Source organism: Danio aesculapii, chromosome 23, assembly GCF_903798145.1.
Source record: "Danio aesculapii chromosome 23, fDanAes4.1, whole genome shotgun sequence".
Lineage (NCBI taxonomy): Eukaryota > Metazoa > Chordata > Actinopteri > Cypriniformes > Danionidae > Danio > Danio aesculapii.
Genome location: NC_079457.1, coordinates 34,351,722 through 34,366,790, shown reverse-complemented (window position 1 = coordinate 34,366,790; position 15,069 = coordinate 34,351,722). Strand labels below are relative to the sequence as shown.

The window sequence follows — 15,069 nt, the reverse complement described above, 5'->3', positions numbered from 1 at the left end:
AACAATCAAATTAAAATGACAAATAAAACAATGATTTTTTTTTAAAAGGTATAGATTTTAGTAAAATCATTTTATTTAAAGTATTTTTTCTAATCTTTAAAGGTCTAATAAAATTTTTCCCAGTAAAAAAACATTTAAAAATTACAGTTGGTCAGAATAGCTTGTTTTAAATTTAATACATTTTATTATTTGACCAAATAACTAATTTATTTGCTTGTGAAGTGTAAACATTTGGAATTGTGTTTTCTAAAAAAAAAAAAAACAATTAGAAAAAGAGTTCTAAAAGGTCTGTTACTTTCTGGATATAACATCTAATTTATTTTTTTTTTTAATCTAAATTGTTACAGAAACTTCATCAGTACAAAAATGATAATTTTTATTATAATTTTATTAGGTACACCTTACTAGAACCGGGTTGGACCCCCTTTTTACCTTCAGAACTGTCTTAACCCTTCATGGCATAGATTAAACAAGATGCTGGAAATATTGAGAATCTCCTGTTCCACCACATGCCAAAAGTGCTCTATTGGACTAGGATCTAGTGACTGTGGAGGCCATTTGAGTACAGTGAGTCTGAGATGATTTGCGCTCTATGACATGGTGTGTTATCCTGCTGGAAGTAGTAATCAGAATATAGGTACACTGTGGTCATAAAGAGATGGACATGGTCAGCAATGATACTCAGGTAGGCTGTGGCGTTGACACAATGCTCAATTGGTACTAATGGGTCCAAAGTGTGCCAATAAAATATCCCCACAACATTACACCACCACCAGCCTGAACCATTGATACAAGGCAGGATGGATCCATGCTTTCATGTTGTTGACGTCAAATTCTGACCCTACCATTTGAATGTTGCAGCAGAAATTGAGACTCATCAGACCAGGCAACATTTTTCCAATGTTCTATTGTCCAATTTTGGTGAGCCTGTACGAATTGTAGCCTCAGTTTCCTCTTCTTAGCTGACAGGAGTGGCACCCGGTGTGGTCTTCTGCTGCTGTAGCCCATCCGCCTCAAGGTGTTGTGCATTCAGAGATGCTCTTCTGCATACCTCGGTTGTAACAAGGGGTTGTAACGAGTGGTTATCAGAGACAGTCCAGCCATTCTTCTCTGACCTTTGACATCAACAAGGCATTTGCGCCCACAGAACTGCCACTCATTGGATATTTTCTCCTTTTCAGAATATTCTCTGTAAACCCTAGAGATGGTTGTGCGTGAAAGCCCCAGTAGAGCAACAGTTTCTGAAATACTCAGACCAGCCCATCTGGCACCAACAACCATGCCACGTTCAAAGTCACTTAAATCATCTTTCTTCCCCATCTTTCTTTCTTCGCTCAGTTTGAACTGCAGCAGATCATCTTGACCATGTCTACATGCCTAAATGCATTTAGGTGCTGCCATGTGATTGGCTGATTAGAAATTTGTGTTAACGAGTAGTTGGACAGGTGTACCTAATAAAGTGACTGGTGAGTCTATATTTATATATCTTAAACACATGGCTTAAACACATGGCTATAAATAATAAATTATAGAGAAACATTTTCTAGTTTTCAAATGGTCTCTTAAAACAATTTGTAGCTTTTTTCTAAGTACTTTCTTTTGTATTCAACAAAATAAAGATTATCATAAAAGGTTGCGACAACTAAAGATATTTAGAACTTCAGAGCTAAAGATATTTTGCCTACTGCAACTCTCTGATTGGTGTCATTTTCTCTACAGCATGCTGGATAATGTAGTTTTTTTCACCATGAATTCCACAGTTTTAATAATAATACTTAAAAATATACATTAAAATAATGAACAGATGCATTAAGAAGCTCTAGACCTGTATTTAAAGCTTATCACTTTCCCTATGGAGAAAACAAATGGGTTTTTACTTCCGGAACCGACGGTTACACTCTACTATGTAACACTGAAAACCAGTAACCTGATCCTGGACCAGCACTTATTGTACCGTCAACCTTATTCCTCCCGTTTGAAAACACTCGACGGGTGGATTTCTGGGGAAGCATCAGAAGATGAAGATCCAGAGACTCTGCATCCGATCAGTTTGGTCTGGAGGTTTTGTGAGCGGAGCAACATCTGGTCTTCAGTCTCTTTCAGGACTTTGATGTGCGTGGTGAAGAGCATGTAAAGCAGAGCTCCAGACAGCAGTATAAACACACACACGGCTCCCAGAAACCCCACAGCGCTAAAGGAGAAGAAGCAGCTGGAGCACAAGACCAGCAGTAGAAGAAGGAGACCAGCAAACATCAGATGCAGAGATCTGTCTCGCAGTGCCTCAGTTTTACTCAGGCCTTCCTTCACCACCGCACGCGCCTCTGAGACTACATCCATCTGATCTGATTCAGGCAGTGCTGGAGGAAAACAGAAAGAGACATATCAGTCAAACTTACCTATATTTTAATTAGACTGAAATTACAACATCCTGATTTTGTTTTGTTTTTAAATACACACTGTAAATAATGCTGGGTTTCATATAATTAATTTGTGTTGGGATAGATAACATAAAGGAATTAAGTTAACTTAATTTTTTCAAATTTAAGTAAAAAATTAAGATTGAACATAGAACAATTACGTTGTTCCACCAAAAAAAAATAAGTAAATAAATAAATAAGTACAAACAGCAAACATCCTTTTTGAGTGTATTAACACTGCATATTCTGTGACATTTTTCACCCATAAAATGAATGATTTGAGGTTTCTGACGGTATATTTATGATATAAATATCACAGAATCTCATTAAAAAAATTGGGGTTGGTAAGAATTTTTGTTGTTAATTTAGGGCAGTGTTTCTCAACCACTTTCCACGGGAGGACCACCAACACTGCTTGTTTTGCATGTCTTCTTTGTCTGTCACACCTATTACAGGTTTTTCAGTCTCTGATTTTGCGAAATTAGTGACATCATGTGTAATGTGTTTTCAGTTTATACACATCAATCATTCCAGAATTTGCTGGTGAGCAATTCCAGCGTTATGTATGTGATATTCTCAGTAAAAACTCAAAACATAAATTCACAGAGAAAGTATAAGTTAACATTATATTGAAACATCTGTTTATATTTTCCCAAAACAACTAACCACAGAGTTATGGGATCTGAAAAATATCAATCTGTAAACATGTTTTGTACTTTAAATGAGGAAAATAAACATGCGTTATGGACGTGACCAAAAAAGTATGCAAGTTTGCAGTATACAACATACTTTGTAGAAATTCTGTAATTAAACTGCACAACTCAAAAGAAATAATGCTAATCAAAAAGATAAAATATGTCTCTCTATAGAACAAAAACGATTGACTTTATTTTATTTGACATTTTTGCATTTATGAGGAATATGTGTCATTATGGATGTGACATCTCTCCGTTATGCATGTGACCGATGTGAAACTGCTACTTGTGTGACTTTGGTAAATCAAATATAAATGTTTGAAAACATTGACAGAGACATTTTGAGTATTTCTAAAGGACTGTAAAATACAAGCCTAAACAAAAAACGTAAAACTGTTTCCATATTTTGGTGAACACGTAACTGGAATGATATACAACAAATGTATAATTTACAGTAAATAATATTATTATTGAAGTAAAACAATGCAAAATGCTTAAATGTGAAAGAGAATATTTGATTCAGTTACTAATTTCTGTTTAAATTTTTAAACCACTAATGCCAAGTTCAGACTGTGTGATTTTAGCCATGATTATGACTCGCCAACAGGTTTTTTTAGAAATCGCTGACAAATGTCCGAAATCCAGCCTGATCTCACAAGGAAAGTATTTAATGTTTTGTCAGTTTTGTCATGAATTCGTACAATTTCGTACAGTTTAGTCGTATGAAAATGTACAATTTTAAAAAGGAAATGTGACACCCAACCCTGCCCCTAAACCCAACCATTATTGGGGGTGTTGGGTGAGTCTGTGTTAGTTTTTTGATTTTGGTATGGTTGTGTGCTTTCTTTTGGTTGTGAGTTTTAGGTGGAGTTTGTGAACGGCTTGTCAGGATTGGATGATGCCAGTGACGTCATTGGGATTCCTTGTACATAAGGCTGACGTCAATGGTGGCTCAGTCTCTCTCTCTCTTGCTTGCTCTCATGCTGTCTGGCTGCCGGGGCTCCGCACATGCCAGGATTGCTCCGCATAGCGCTCTTTTTATAGCTATGTTTTTGCTATCTTTTTGATCCTTTATTATTCGTAATGTGTTAACTATTTTGCTTCGTGTGTTTGTTTTTGTAGCAGGTAGTGGATATTAATTTTCATGGTAATGTTTTGTTATTTATTTACTTCAACAAAGGGAAGCAGTGGCCCAGAAGACTCACCTGTTTTCATTCTTTTCACGGGAGCTAGGTAAGATCTCTCCTGGAAAAACAGCTATAGTCAGGGAACTCTTTTGTTCAGCTGCCCTACCTGTCTACAGGTATTTGTTAATAATTTTTTTTGTCTCTTTTTGTAAGGTTTATTTAATGAGATTAAAAAATATATTGACGGGGACGTCAATCTATCATATTCAAGCGACGGTGTCATTCATATGTTCGGTTCAAACCTTGATTTCATTAATAGAGTGAGTTTTGGGTGTTGCTGCCCCATGATAGTCATGCAGTGTGAAAACATCTGTGACGTGACTACTTAAATCGTCTGAAGTCTGAACTTGGCATAACAGAGTTGACATTTTCAATAGTGGTGGGCAAAGGGAGGCTTCATGAAACACTGAAATAGTCAAAGCAAACGTGTCGAAACTTCAAAACGTTTCGAAACCTGTCTCTACAGTGACACCTAGTGGTAATTTATTATGGATTGCTCTGGAACAGCTTCAGCAAAGAAACACTTAAGCAAATTGAGGTATTAAGCCCCATGTTATAGAGTTGAGGCTTGAAGTCATTTATTGAAGCAGTGAGAGTTCCAGACTAGCATGCAGAGATAATGGGCTCTTGTTTGACGATCCATGCGCAAAGTCCAAAGTGCAGAGTGCAAACGCATTAAAGGCGCACCCAGTGCAATGAGGCACAAGGCACGACACAATTGTTGTTTGCTAGTTTCAGCTCGGCGCAAGAGTCGTTTTGACATTTTGCGCCACGCTGTTTAAATAGCAAATGCATATGTGCGCCCATAGGCGTTCTGATCTAAAAAAGGAGGCGTGTTAAGGTGCATTGCTGGCGTGAAAAGCATATTTTTCCGTCCTTAAAATAGTAAAAGTGGATTCTGATATGCCCTTAATGCTTTTGCGCCCTGCGCTTTGCACTTTGCGCATGGATCGTCAAAATAGAGCCCTAAGGCGTGTCAGAATAAACTTTTGCTATTTTAAGGATGGAAAACTCCACTTTGCGCCGTGGCGCATGGTCTAACAGGGTTGAGCTTATTCTCTTAATGAGCTATAGTTTTTTGAGAATAAACCAATCAGAGTCTCATCTCCCATTCCCTTCAAGAGCCAGTTGTGCCATGCCATAGCGCATTTGCTATTTACATGGCGGACTTTGTAAGTGGAAAAACTGAACACTTCTCTACAGAGAAAACAGTTAAACAGAGCATCTACAGCGCGAGTATGAGAGATGAGCCTCCTCATTGTTTACTTTCGCTTTCACTCTCGTGGATAGGAAAACGTGTTGTACGCACAGACATCCATGAGCCTATAAATAATACATTTTGTTTGTTAAGCGCAAAGATTTGTTTTAAACCTATTTCTAAATTCAGCTCTAATTTCCAGCAAACGAATAAATGAACAATAATAACGAAGTGTTCAAAAAACTGAGTTATATCCAAATACACACGCTATGACCCATATGGTCTAAAACCTGACAGGTGGGCAAATTTAAGCTTGTTTTTAATAAAACAAATATAAATATGCATACAATGAATAATACTGCTAATAATGATAACATTATACAAAAGCAAATTGTTTTGAATGAACTGAAAAAGCCCCCCGAGATGAAGAAGGCATGGAGGCAGTGGTTTTTATATTTATGTAGGCTAGAAAATAAATGTTTTTGTAATATTGTAATCCTTTAATTCTTTTTCATTTGTAAAGATATTTGCGTATTGCTGTAATACATTTACATTTACATTTAGCAGACGCTTTTATCTAAAGCGACTTACAAATGAGGACAAGGAAGCAATTTACACAACTATAAGAGCAGCAGTGAACAAGGGCTATAGACAGGTTTCAGGTGTGTAAAGTCTAAGAAGCTAAGCATTAGTAATTTTTTTTTTTTTTTTTTTTTTTTTTTTTGAGAGAGAGAGAGAGAGTACAGTTAGTGGTATAGCCAGAGAGGCAGTTAAGATTAGGAAGGAAAGTAGAGACTAAACAGTTGAGTTTTTAGTCGTTTCTTGAAGTCAGCAAGTGACTCTGCTGTTCATATGTAGTTAGGGAGTTCATTCCACCAACTGGGCAGATTGAATGTGAGAGTTCGGGAAAGTGATTTCTTCCCTCTTAGGGATGGAACAACGAGGCAACGTTCATTCACAAAACGCAAGTTTCTGGAGGGCACATAAATCTGCAGAAGTGAGAGCAGATACGAAGGAGCAAAGCCAGAGGTCGCTTTGTAAGCAAACATCAGAGCTTTGAATTTGATGCGAGCAGCAACTGGCAGCCAGTGCAAACGGGTGAGTAGCGGAGTGACGTGCTCTTTTGGGTTCATCAAAGACCACTCGTGCTGCTGCGTTCTGAAGCAGCTGAAGAGGTTTGATAGAATTAGCTTGAAGCCCGGCTAGTAGAGAGTTGCAATAGTCCAGTTTGGAGAGAACAAGAGCTTGAACAATGAGTTGAGCTGTATGTTCAGATAGGAAGGGTCAGACCTTTCTGATGTTATAGAGTGCGAATCTGCAAGATCGAGCAGTTCTAGAAATGTGGTCAGAGAAGTTTAGTTGGTCATCAATCGTTACTCCAAGGCTTTTTACCATTTTGGATGCAGTAATGGTTGCCCCATCCATCTGGATTGAAAAGTTATGGTGTAGAGTCGGGTTGGCAGAAACTTCAAGCATTTCCGTTTTCGCGAGGTTAAGCTGAAGATGATGATCTTTCATCCAGTGTGAAATGTCTGACAGGCAGGCTGAAATGCGAGCTGGAACTGAGGGATCATCAGGGTGAAAAGAGAGGTATAGCTGGGTATCATCAGCATAGCAGTGGTAGGAAAATCCATGTTTCTGGATGACTGTTCCTAAAGATGCCGTGTAGATAGAGAAGAGAACTGGCCCAAGAACAGAGCCCTGAGGTACCCCAGTGTTTAGATGCTGTAGGTTGGACACCTCTCCCCTCCAAGACACCCTGAATGACCTGTCCGAGAGGTAAGAACTGAACCATTGAATAACAGTGCCTGCGACGCCCAGTGACTCAAGCGTAGATAGCAGGATCTGGTGGTTTACAGTGTCAAAAGCAGCTGATAAATCCAGCAAGATGAGGACAGATGATTTAGAGTCTGCTTTAGCCAGTCTGAGATCCTCCACGACCGAGAGCAGGGCAGTCTCAGTTGAGTGGCCTTTCTTAAAGCCAGATTGCTTGTTGTCCATGAGGTTGTTTTGAGTAAGAAAGTCCAGGACTTGATTGAACACTACTTTCTCCAAAATCTTGGCCATGAATGGAAGCAGGGATACCGGTCGGTAGTTTTCAAGTAGCGTTTGATCCAGGTTGGGTTTCTTTAGCAGTGGGGTTACCCTAGCCTGCTTAAATGAAGTAGGGAATAGACCAGAATCAAGAGATGTGTTAATTATGTGAGTCAGTGTTGGTATGACTGCAGGAGAAATGGCTTGCAAGAGATGAGAGGGAATGGGATCAAGCGGACAGGTGGTTGCATGGCTTGATAGCACGAGATTGGACACCTCAGACTCAGAGAGCTGGGACAAAGAGGTGAGTGTGTGTGGTGTTGGTGTTGTATCTTGTGTGTTTGTTGTAGGTGCAGCAAATTGAGCACTGATTTTTGCAGTTTTGGTGCAAAAGAATGTAGCAAAGTCATCAGTAGTGAGTGTGGAGGATGCGGGTGGAGGAGGAGGATAGAGGAGGGAGGAAAATGTTTTAAAAAGTAAGCGAGGATTGGTGGCACTGTTGACTTTCTGACGGAAGTATGTCTGCTTTGCAGAAGTAACCTCAGCCGAGAAAGAAGACAGAAGAGTTTGGCATGTTATTAGCTGTTCAGGATTTTTAGTTTTTCGCCAAATTCTCTCAGCAGCCCGAAGTTTTGAGCGATGCTCACGGAGAACATCAGACAGCCAGGGTGCAGGAGGACTGGCATGGGCTGGCCTGGATGTAAGAGAACATAGTCTGTCTAGACATGATGCTAGCGTGGAGCAGAGTGTATCAGTGGCACTGTTCATATCAAGTGCAGAGAGTTTGCAAGATGGAGGAAGAGAGTTTGAAACAATGGTGGATAGTCTATTGGGTGAGAGAGAGCGTAGGTTTCAGCGAAAGGCAACTAGAGTTGGAGTGTGTGGCGGCTCAGGAGTAATGTGGATGTTGAGAGAGAGAAGGAAATGATCCGATGTTTGTAGTGGAGTTACTAGTGTTTGATCAGCAAGGCAATGTCGGGTGTAAATAAGGTCTAGCTGATTACCTGATTTGTGAGTAGCAGAAGTAGGTGCTCTTTTGAGGTCAAAAGATGCAAGCAGAGTCTGAAAGTCAGCAGCTTGAGGTCTTTCAGTGTGAATGTTGAAGTCACCTAGCACCAACAAGGGATTGTCATAATCAGAAAAAGATGGTAGAAGAACATCCAGTTCATCTAAGAAGTGACCTAATGTACCCGGTAGACGGTAGATGACAACCACATTTATGTGGAAGGGGTGGATAATGGTGACTGCATGGAATTCAAAGGAGCTGATTTTTGGCAGGGACAGTCTCTGAGTGAATTTCCATTCTTTGGAAATCAGTAGTCCAGTCCCACCCCCTCTCCCTGTCTGACGAGGAGTGTGGGAAAGAGAGAAATTAGTAGAAAGAGCTGCATGTGTAGCAGTGTCTCAACCAGGTCTCATTTAGAGCCATGAGATTAAAGTCAGAATGAGTGGCTATGGAGGTAATAAAATCTGCCTTGATAACAGCAGATTGACAATTCCAGAGGCCCACAGAGAGAGAGAGTTGTGAAATAGCAGATACATGAATTGATCGAAGGTTGTGAGGGTTGCGCCTGCAGCATACCTCCCGTGCTTTGCGAGTGTTAGTAACAACAGGAATTAGTAAACACATAATAAAAGTGCAAGGAAAACAATAATGAGTGCAGAGATAAAGTAAAATAATAAAGAAAAAGTACTCAAGTGCTTTGTCGGTGTCTTTGCTCAGTGGAGTCGCGCAGGTAGAGTAGATGGTCTTTACTCATGTCGGTCTTCACACGAGGCGGCCTTCATGCGAGGCAGCCGCGACCGCTGCCGCGGTGAGACTAGCCGCTTATATACACCCCTGAGTGCTTTGCTGATTGAGCTCAGCTGGGCACATCTCGAGAGTAAAAAACACCCGAAACTGCAGCGGCGGGGCGCGAAAAAACGTCCGGCTCGGCACACAAGCTCTTACAGTAACAAAGGAAACAGTGGCTAAACTTTCTAGTACTAAACACAGATAGCTGAAAACAATTTTAAATGTCCTACAACCATACACAACCAGCTGAAAACAAGTCTAAGTGTTCTCTAACCAAACACAGCAACTGAAAACAGGTCTAAATGTACTTACACAGTGTTGCTCTCGATGCTAAAGTGCTTCTCCTGCTAGCTAAACCTACTGTGCTCAAATATATAGTCTTTACCTGGCGTTTGGACATGCCTCCAAAGTAAAAAACACCCAAAACTGCAGCGGCGGGGCGCGAAAAAACGTCCGGCTCGGCACACAAGCTCTTACAGTAACCAAGGAAACAGTGGCTAAACTTTCTAGTACTAAACACAGATAGCTGAAAACAATTTTAAATGTCCTACAACCATACACAACCAGCTGAAAACAAGTCTAAGTGTTCTCTAACCAAACACAGCAACTGAAAATAGGTCTAAATGTACTTACACAGTGTTGCTCCCGATACTAAAGTGCTTCTCCTGCTAGCTAAACCTACTGTGCTCAAATATATAGTCTTTACCTGGCGTTTGGACACGCCTCCAAAGTAAAAAACACCAGAAACTGCAGCGGCGGGGCGCGAAAAAACGTCTGCGCAGGACAATAGACCAGCTTTGATCTGGTCCATTGAACCGTCTATTTAAGTTCCTCAAAATAGCAACGCGCCAGCAATGCGCCTCAACACACCTCCTTTTTTAGACCAGAACGCCTATGGGCGCACATATGAGCGCAAATGCATTTGCTGTTTAAACAGTATGGCGCAAAACGTCTAAACGACTCTTGAGCCAAGCTGAAACTAGCAAACAACAATTACCTTGCGCCGCATTGCACCGGTAGGGCCCAATTGGTTTGAATCCAGGGGGATGCAGTTATAGACATTAGTTTTTAAATGCTCTGTTCTTGTGACATGTTTTTATTTTTTTAACACTGGTCTGACATCTGAATGAACACTTTGTAAATAAATTAATTGTTTTGGTCATAAAAAAATTTACATTATTAAAATACATAAAGTCATAATTTTAGAGTATTTGTACAAGTTAAGATTCGAACTCGGGTTATTTGAAGCACTGTTAGTCTGTGCACACACACACAGTCCACAAGGTTATCTGAGATAGATGGGGTCTTTTTTACAACCCTATCAGTCAAACGCAAATTCGTCAGGTCTCAAAGCGCTTAAATCGCTTACATCACATGATCTGGTGTTTCGAAACACTTTAGTCATGTGACCTGAGTGTTTTGAATAACCTTAGTCACGTGATCTGGGTGTTTTGGATCATGCTTCCGTGCAGTGTTTCGAAACACTTGCGCTTAGGGATCTCGACACTGTGTCGAGACGTCAGTTTAACATCAGCCATCCCTGATTTTCCACCATTGTGTTCTTTAGCTCAAGATGCTGACCTTAAACCAGAATCCACACGTGCATGTCCAAAATACATGATGTATTTTCATCATGTTATTATTTTTTTAAAGTCATAACATTCATAGCAGGATATTTAAAAAAAAAAAAGAATGCAAATGAACATAAATGTCAGATGAACTGGCCATCAACTAAACTAAACTAAACTAAACTAAACTAAACTAAACTAAACTAAACTAAACTAAACTAAACTAAACTAAACTAAACTAACTCTGCCATTTCATTCAGCTGTTTGCCAGCAATGAAGATCTTAGTTAAAATCTTTTTTTAAAGAGATAGTTCACCCAAAAAGTTTAAAGCTTTACTTGTCAAAAACTTCTTTGAGTTGCTTTCTATCTCTTTTAAATGTAGTGCAAAGTAAAGCCTTAAGAATGGGTCCATCATCCTACTTGACCAGAGATCAGATGTGGCTGCAAAGTGGCAGAAGTATAACTCAGCCTTAACGGAGTGAAGCCACGTCAGTAGGTAAAGTAATTGAAAACATCGTCCAGGAAAATTTTGATCGATTATAGGTTCTGAATGTCGATCCAGCCCTATACAATGCTGTGCAGAAAAATTACACAAATCTGTGCTATTCATATTGTACATAATAATAATCCTAACTAAATGCAATTCAAACTGCCCAGTATAATCTCTTATATGAACTTTAAAGAGCTGTCATGAGAGAGTGATGAGAGTCACATAAGCAGGGTTTTTTTTGTTATGTGCAGTTATCAGAGAAATATCAGAGTCTGCTCACCGCCAGTGCAGTCCTGTGAGCTCAGCAGGTTCAGATCAGCCATCAGAGCTTCATGGTCAGAATATGGAAAGGGTTTATCAGACACTGAACCCTTGGTGGTAGACAGAGACTCACATTTCACGCTCACTCTCTGAGAGTCCTGCACAAGATAAACACTGAGTGATCTGTTGGAAAGAGCAGCAAGAACAAAAAAACAATAGAAACCATCACAGAAGTTATAATGGTCTCCCCTACAAATAGCATTAAGCATTACAAACAACTTTTAGTCATTAAAACTAGTACAAAATTAGGTTGCTAGTGTTTATTATTATTTTATTACTGAGTGAAAGGTGTGAGTAAGCCACCAATGACAGTTTATCACCACTGCATTGTTGCCTGCCTGAGGCTCCAATGTCATCCCACCTTCTTTGGCGACATAAGACATTTGCTATACCCAGGAGTAAAGCTAAACGTCATGAACTCTCCTTTACTCCTCGTGCTCTATAATTGTTGTATAGATAACTTATTATTTATAGTGTTTAATGTTTTTTAACTATTGTTTTTACGTTGTTTGTTTATCATGTTATATAGTATTTTTATTAGTCAAATATTGTTTCAAGTGTGTTTGATGCATTTCAGTGAATTGTGCTGCAATACCCTGTCCTGTCAAAATTTGAATAAACTAAACAAGACTGAACAAAATTAGGGTTTAGTGGTTTCATGCCACCGTGAAGGCAACACATTACCAGTAGAAAACCCACTGGGGACCATTACAGTTTACATTAAACCCAACAAAATTCCCATTATAATCAATAAAATTATTATCTAGTACAAATTCTGCCAGGATAACTACAGTTTTTAGAGCTAAACTTTAGAAACTACCAGCCTGATCTCACTAGAAAACGTAGGTATTTTATGTTTTGTCAGTTTAGTGGCTAATTCGTACAGAGTTCAGTCGTACGAAATTGTATGATTTTAAAAAGGAAGCGTGGCACCTAACCCCAGCCCTAAACCCAACCGTCATTGAGGGATGAGCAAATCGCACTATATTGTACAAATTAGATCGTATGAATTCATACCACTAAAGCCACTAAATCAAAAAGTTACGAGTTGCTGTGAGATTGTGTTGAAACTACAGAGACTATGGAAACCATAGCCTTTGATTATTAGTTTATTCTTTTGTTTCTTTTGTTTAAACATGTGGGAATATAAATTTATATAATCTAGTTTCAAACGAACAATAATCTACATATAACTGAGAAGTTATATTCTTTGGGTTTTTATTATATAATTTCATTAACAGGCCAGCCACGAGGGACATTTACCCTTTGTCTATCTGACTACTGGCTGAGCCAAAGTGATGCAAATGCTACGGGCAGAATGCTCTACCTTTGTCTTCAGGTGATTCAGGCCAAAGAAACCCCCTTTATTGATTAACTTGTGTAGTCAGTAGCTGGGCAGGTTTTTAACACCTACAGTATATGCCAGATATCATGCTGACTCCAATACTATGTTAGCATGCTTTGTTTAGCCATCTCCCCTCCTCCTAAGAAGACATTATAGACAGGACATATTTGACTCAATTTAGACTTGTAATAAAACTCGTAGACTGCAGACCTCCAGTAGGCTCTGCAGATACATAGACTTCTTGAAGACGCTGTATGACTGCAGATTAACCAACACGTCTCAATAAAGAAATTATGCTTTTTTCAAGTCTGCACTGGGTTTTCTTCTCTTTCACTCATTTATTTTTTTACAACAAACATTAGCAATGCTTTGTTCTAATACAGTATATTCATCAGGTTAGTACTTTTTAAGCATTTTTCCAAAAATAATAACTATATAAGCACAGTAACAAATATTACATACTCTATATTTAGTTTACTTTACATTTTACTGATGTTTTGCTGTAGTTTTTGCGAGTAAACATATTTTTCATTAGTTTTGGCAAACACTGCAGGTTTTATTTTGGTCCGTGTACCAGAGATGTCGTTTTCATCTTGAATTGACTTATTGATCACTAAGAAAACCCTTGTAGAAATAATTTCAGGATTAGGCTTGACATCAAGAAGTGGAGGATATCAAGTTATTGAGTTATTAGTCTTCCTATGAATACCACTATTTATTTATTAGATTAATTTGTGAAAAGTCTAAAGGTGTCAAACCACCTGAAGGACACAATGCTCTCCGTATGCACCAGACACTATCTTATCAAAACTCCATTTTTCTGAAAACATTGTGCATTTCTAAGCTTGCACCACAGGTAAGTGGGCTTGATAAGCCACCTGTAAAACCCACTCTTTACTCTCCTTATCCTTGGTAACTTAAACTTGTCATAGAATTAATTTACTGCAAATATCTGATGATTTGAAGTTCTTCTTTTAACCTTGCTTTGGATAAAGGCATCTGCTAAATAAGCAAATGTAAAGGCCTGCACACACAAGAAAATATTTACTTGCATTTATTGCTGACATTTAACATCTCCTGACTAAAAAAAACACACCAATGTGAGTGTGCACATCAACACGTCATACATAAAAATGTGATTTAAAAAAAAGTGCCTCAGGATAACTGGTCAAGCAATGAGAGTCGGTGGCCACTGTCTCCTTTGCCTCCTTGGAGAATGTGTTTACCTTCATGAGAATATAGTCGATCCTGATGCCCTTCTCAAAAGGAATGAGATCTTGCTTCTTTGTGAAGTGATTGTTTGCTATTAGTGTGTGGCCATCTTCACAGCCCTGTCAAGAGCAACAATGATTTATGTTTATGTTTATAACTGAAGATTTAAAAAACAAAACAAAACTTATATTTTACGAATTTAAAAGGAGTGAGCTTACATCAAACTTGTCAGTTTCAGTATAGCAGTCTCTGAGTCCAGTGTGGGACCTGAGAAGACGGTTTCCGAGGTCCTGAGGGTGCATGTTTAGATCCCCTCCCAAAATCACCAGATCTGCTCCATGGGATGTGTGGCTGAAGAGGACATACATGTAGGGTGAGTTTATGAAACTGCAGAGCCTTATGTGTTTAACCCTTATGTGTTGTTGGGGATGTTTTCATCCGGTCTAAGGTGATTTTGAGTCTTAATTTGGCCATTACTTTTTGTGTGTTTTGGCTAGCGGCATGATTTTTGGTGACAAATCTTATTTTGAAGGTCATGATCTGCACTCACTTTGTATAGCTTTACATTACATTCTTAGGGGATACAAAACACAGACGTTTCGGGACAATGCCTTCCTCAGTGTGTGACACAATGCTCTCACTCCATTCTTTTATCCTAGTCAATTACATTACATCATTGTAACCCAGGGAGTGACACTGACAAAAGGGGTGCGGATCCAAATGCAGGTTTATTAGAACGATCAGGCAAGCAGTGGGAAAAACAGGAACAAACTTATGTTTATGGGCAATCCAGACTCGTAGTAAGA

General features: G+C 39.0%; 1 protein-coding gene across 1 annotated transcript in view; it reads right to left on the bottom strand.

The window, feature by feature from the left end:
• Positions 1–126: 126 nt before the first annotated feature.
• The window catches only part of smpd2a (sphingomyelin phosphodiesterase 2a), a 33,589-nt gene continuing 18,646 nt past the window's right edge, over positions 127–15,069 (bottom strand). Inside the window, exons 8-11 of the mRNA XM_056449941.1 lie at positions 14,482–14,614; positions 14,278–14,382; positions 11,666–11,804; positions 127–2,357 (exon numbers count right to left, since the gene is read on the bottom strand). Coding sequence (XP_056305916.1) covers positions 1,963–2,357; positions 11,666–11,804; positions 14,278–14,382; positions 14,482–14,614 — 772 coding nt within the window. The 3' untranslated portion in view covers positions 127–1,962. The remainder of the gene's footprint in view (positions 2,358–11,665; positions 11,805–14,277; positions 14,383–14,481; positions 14,615–15,069) is intronic.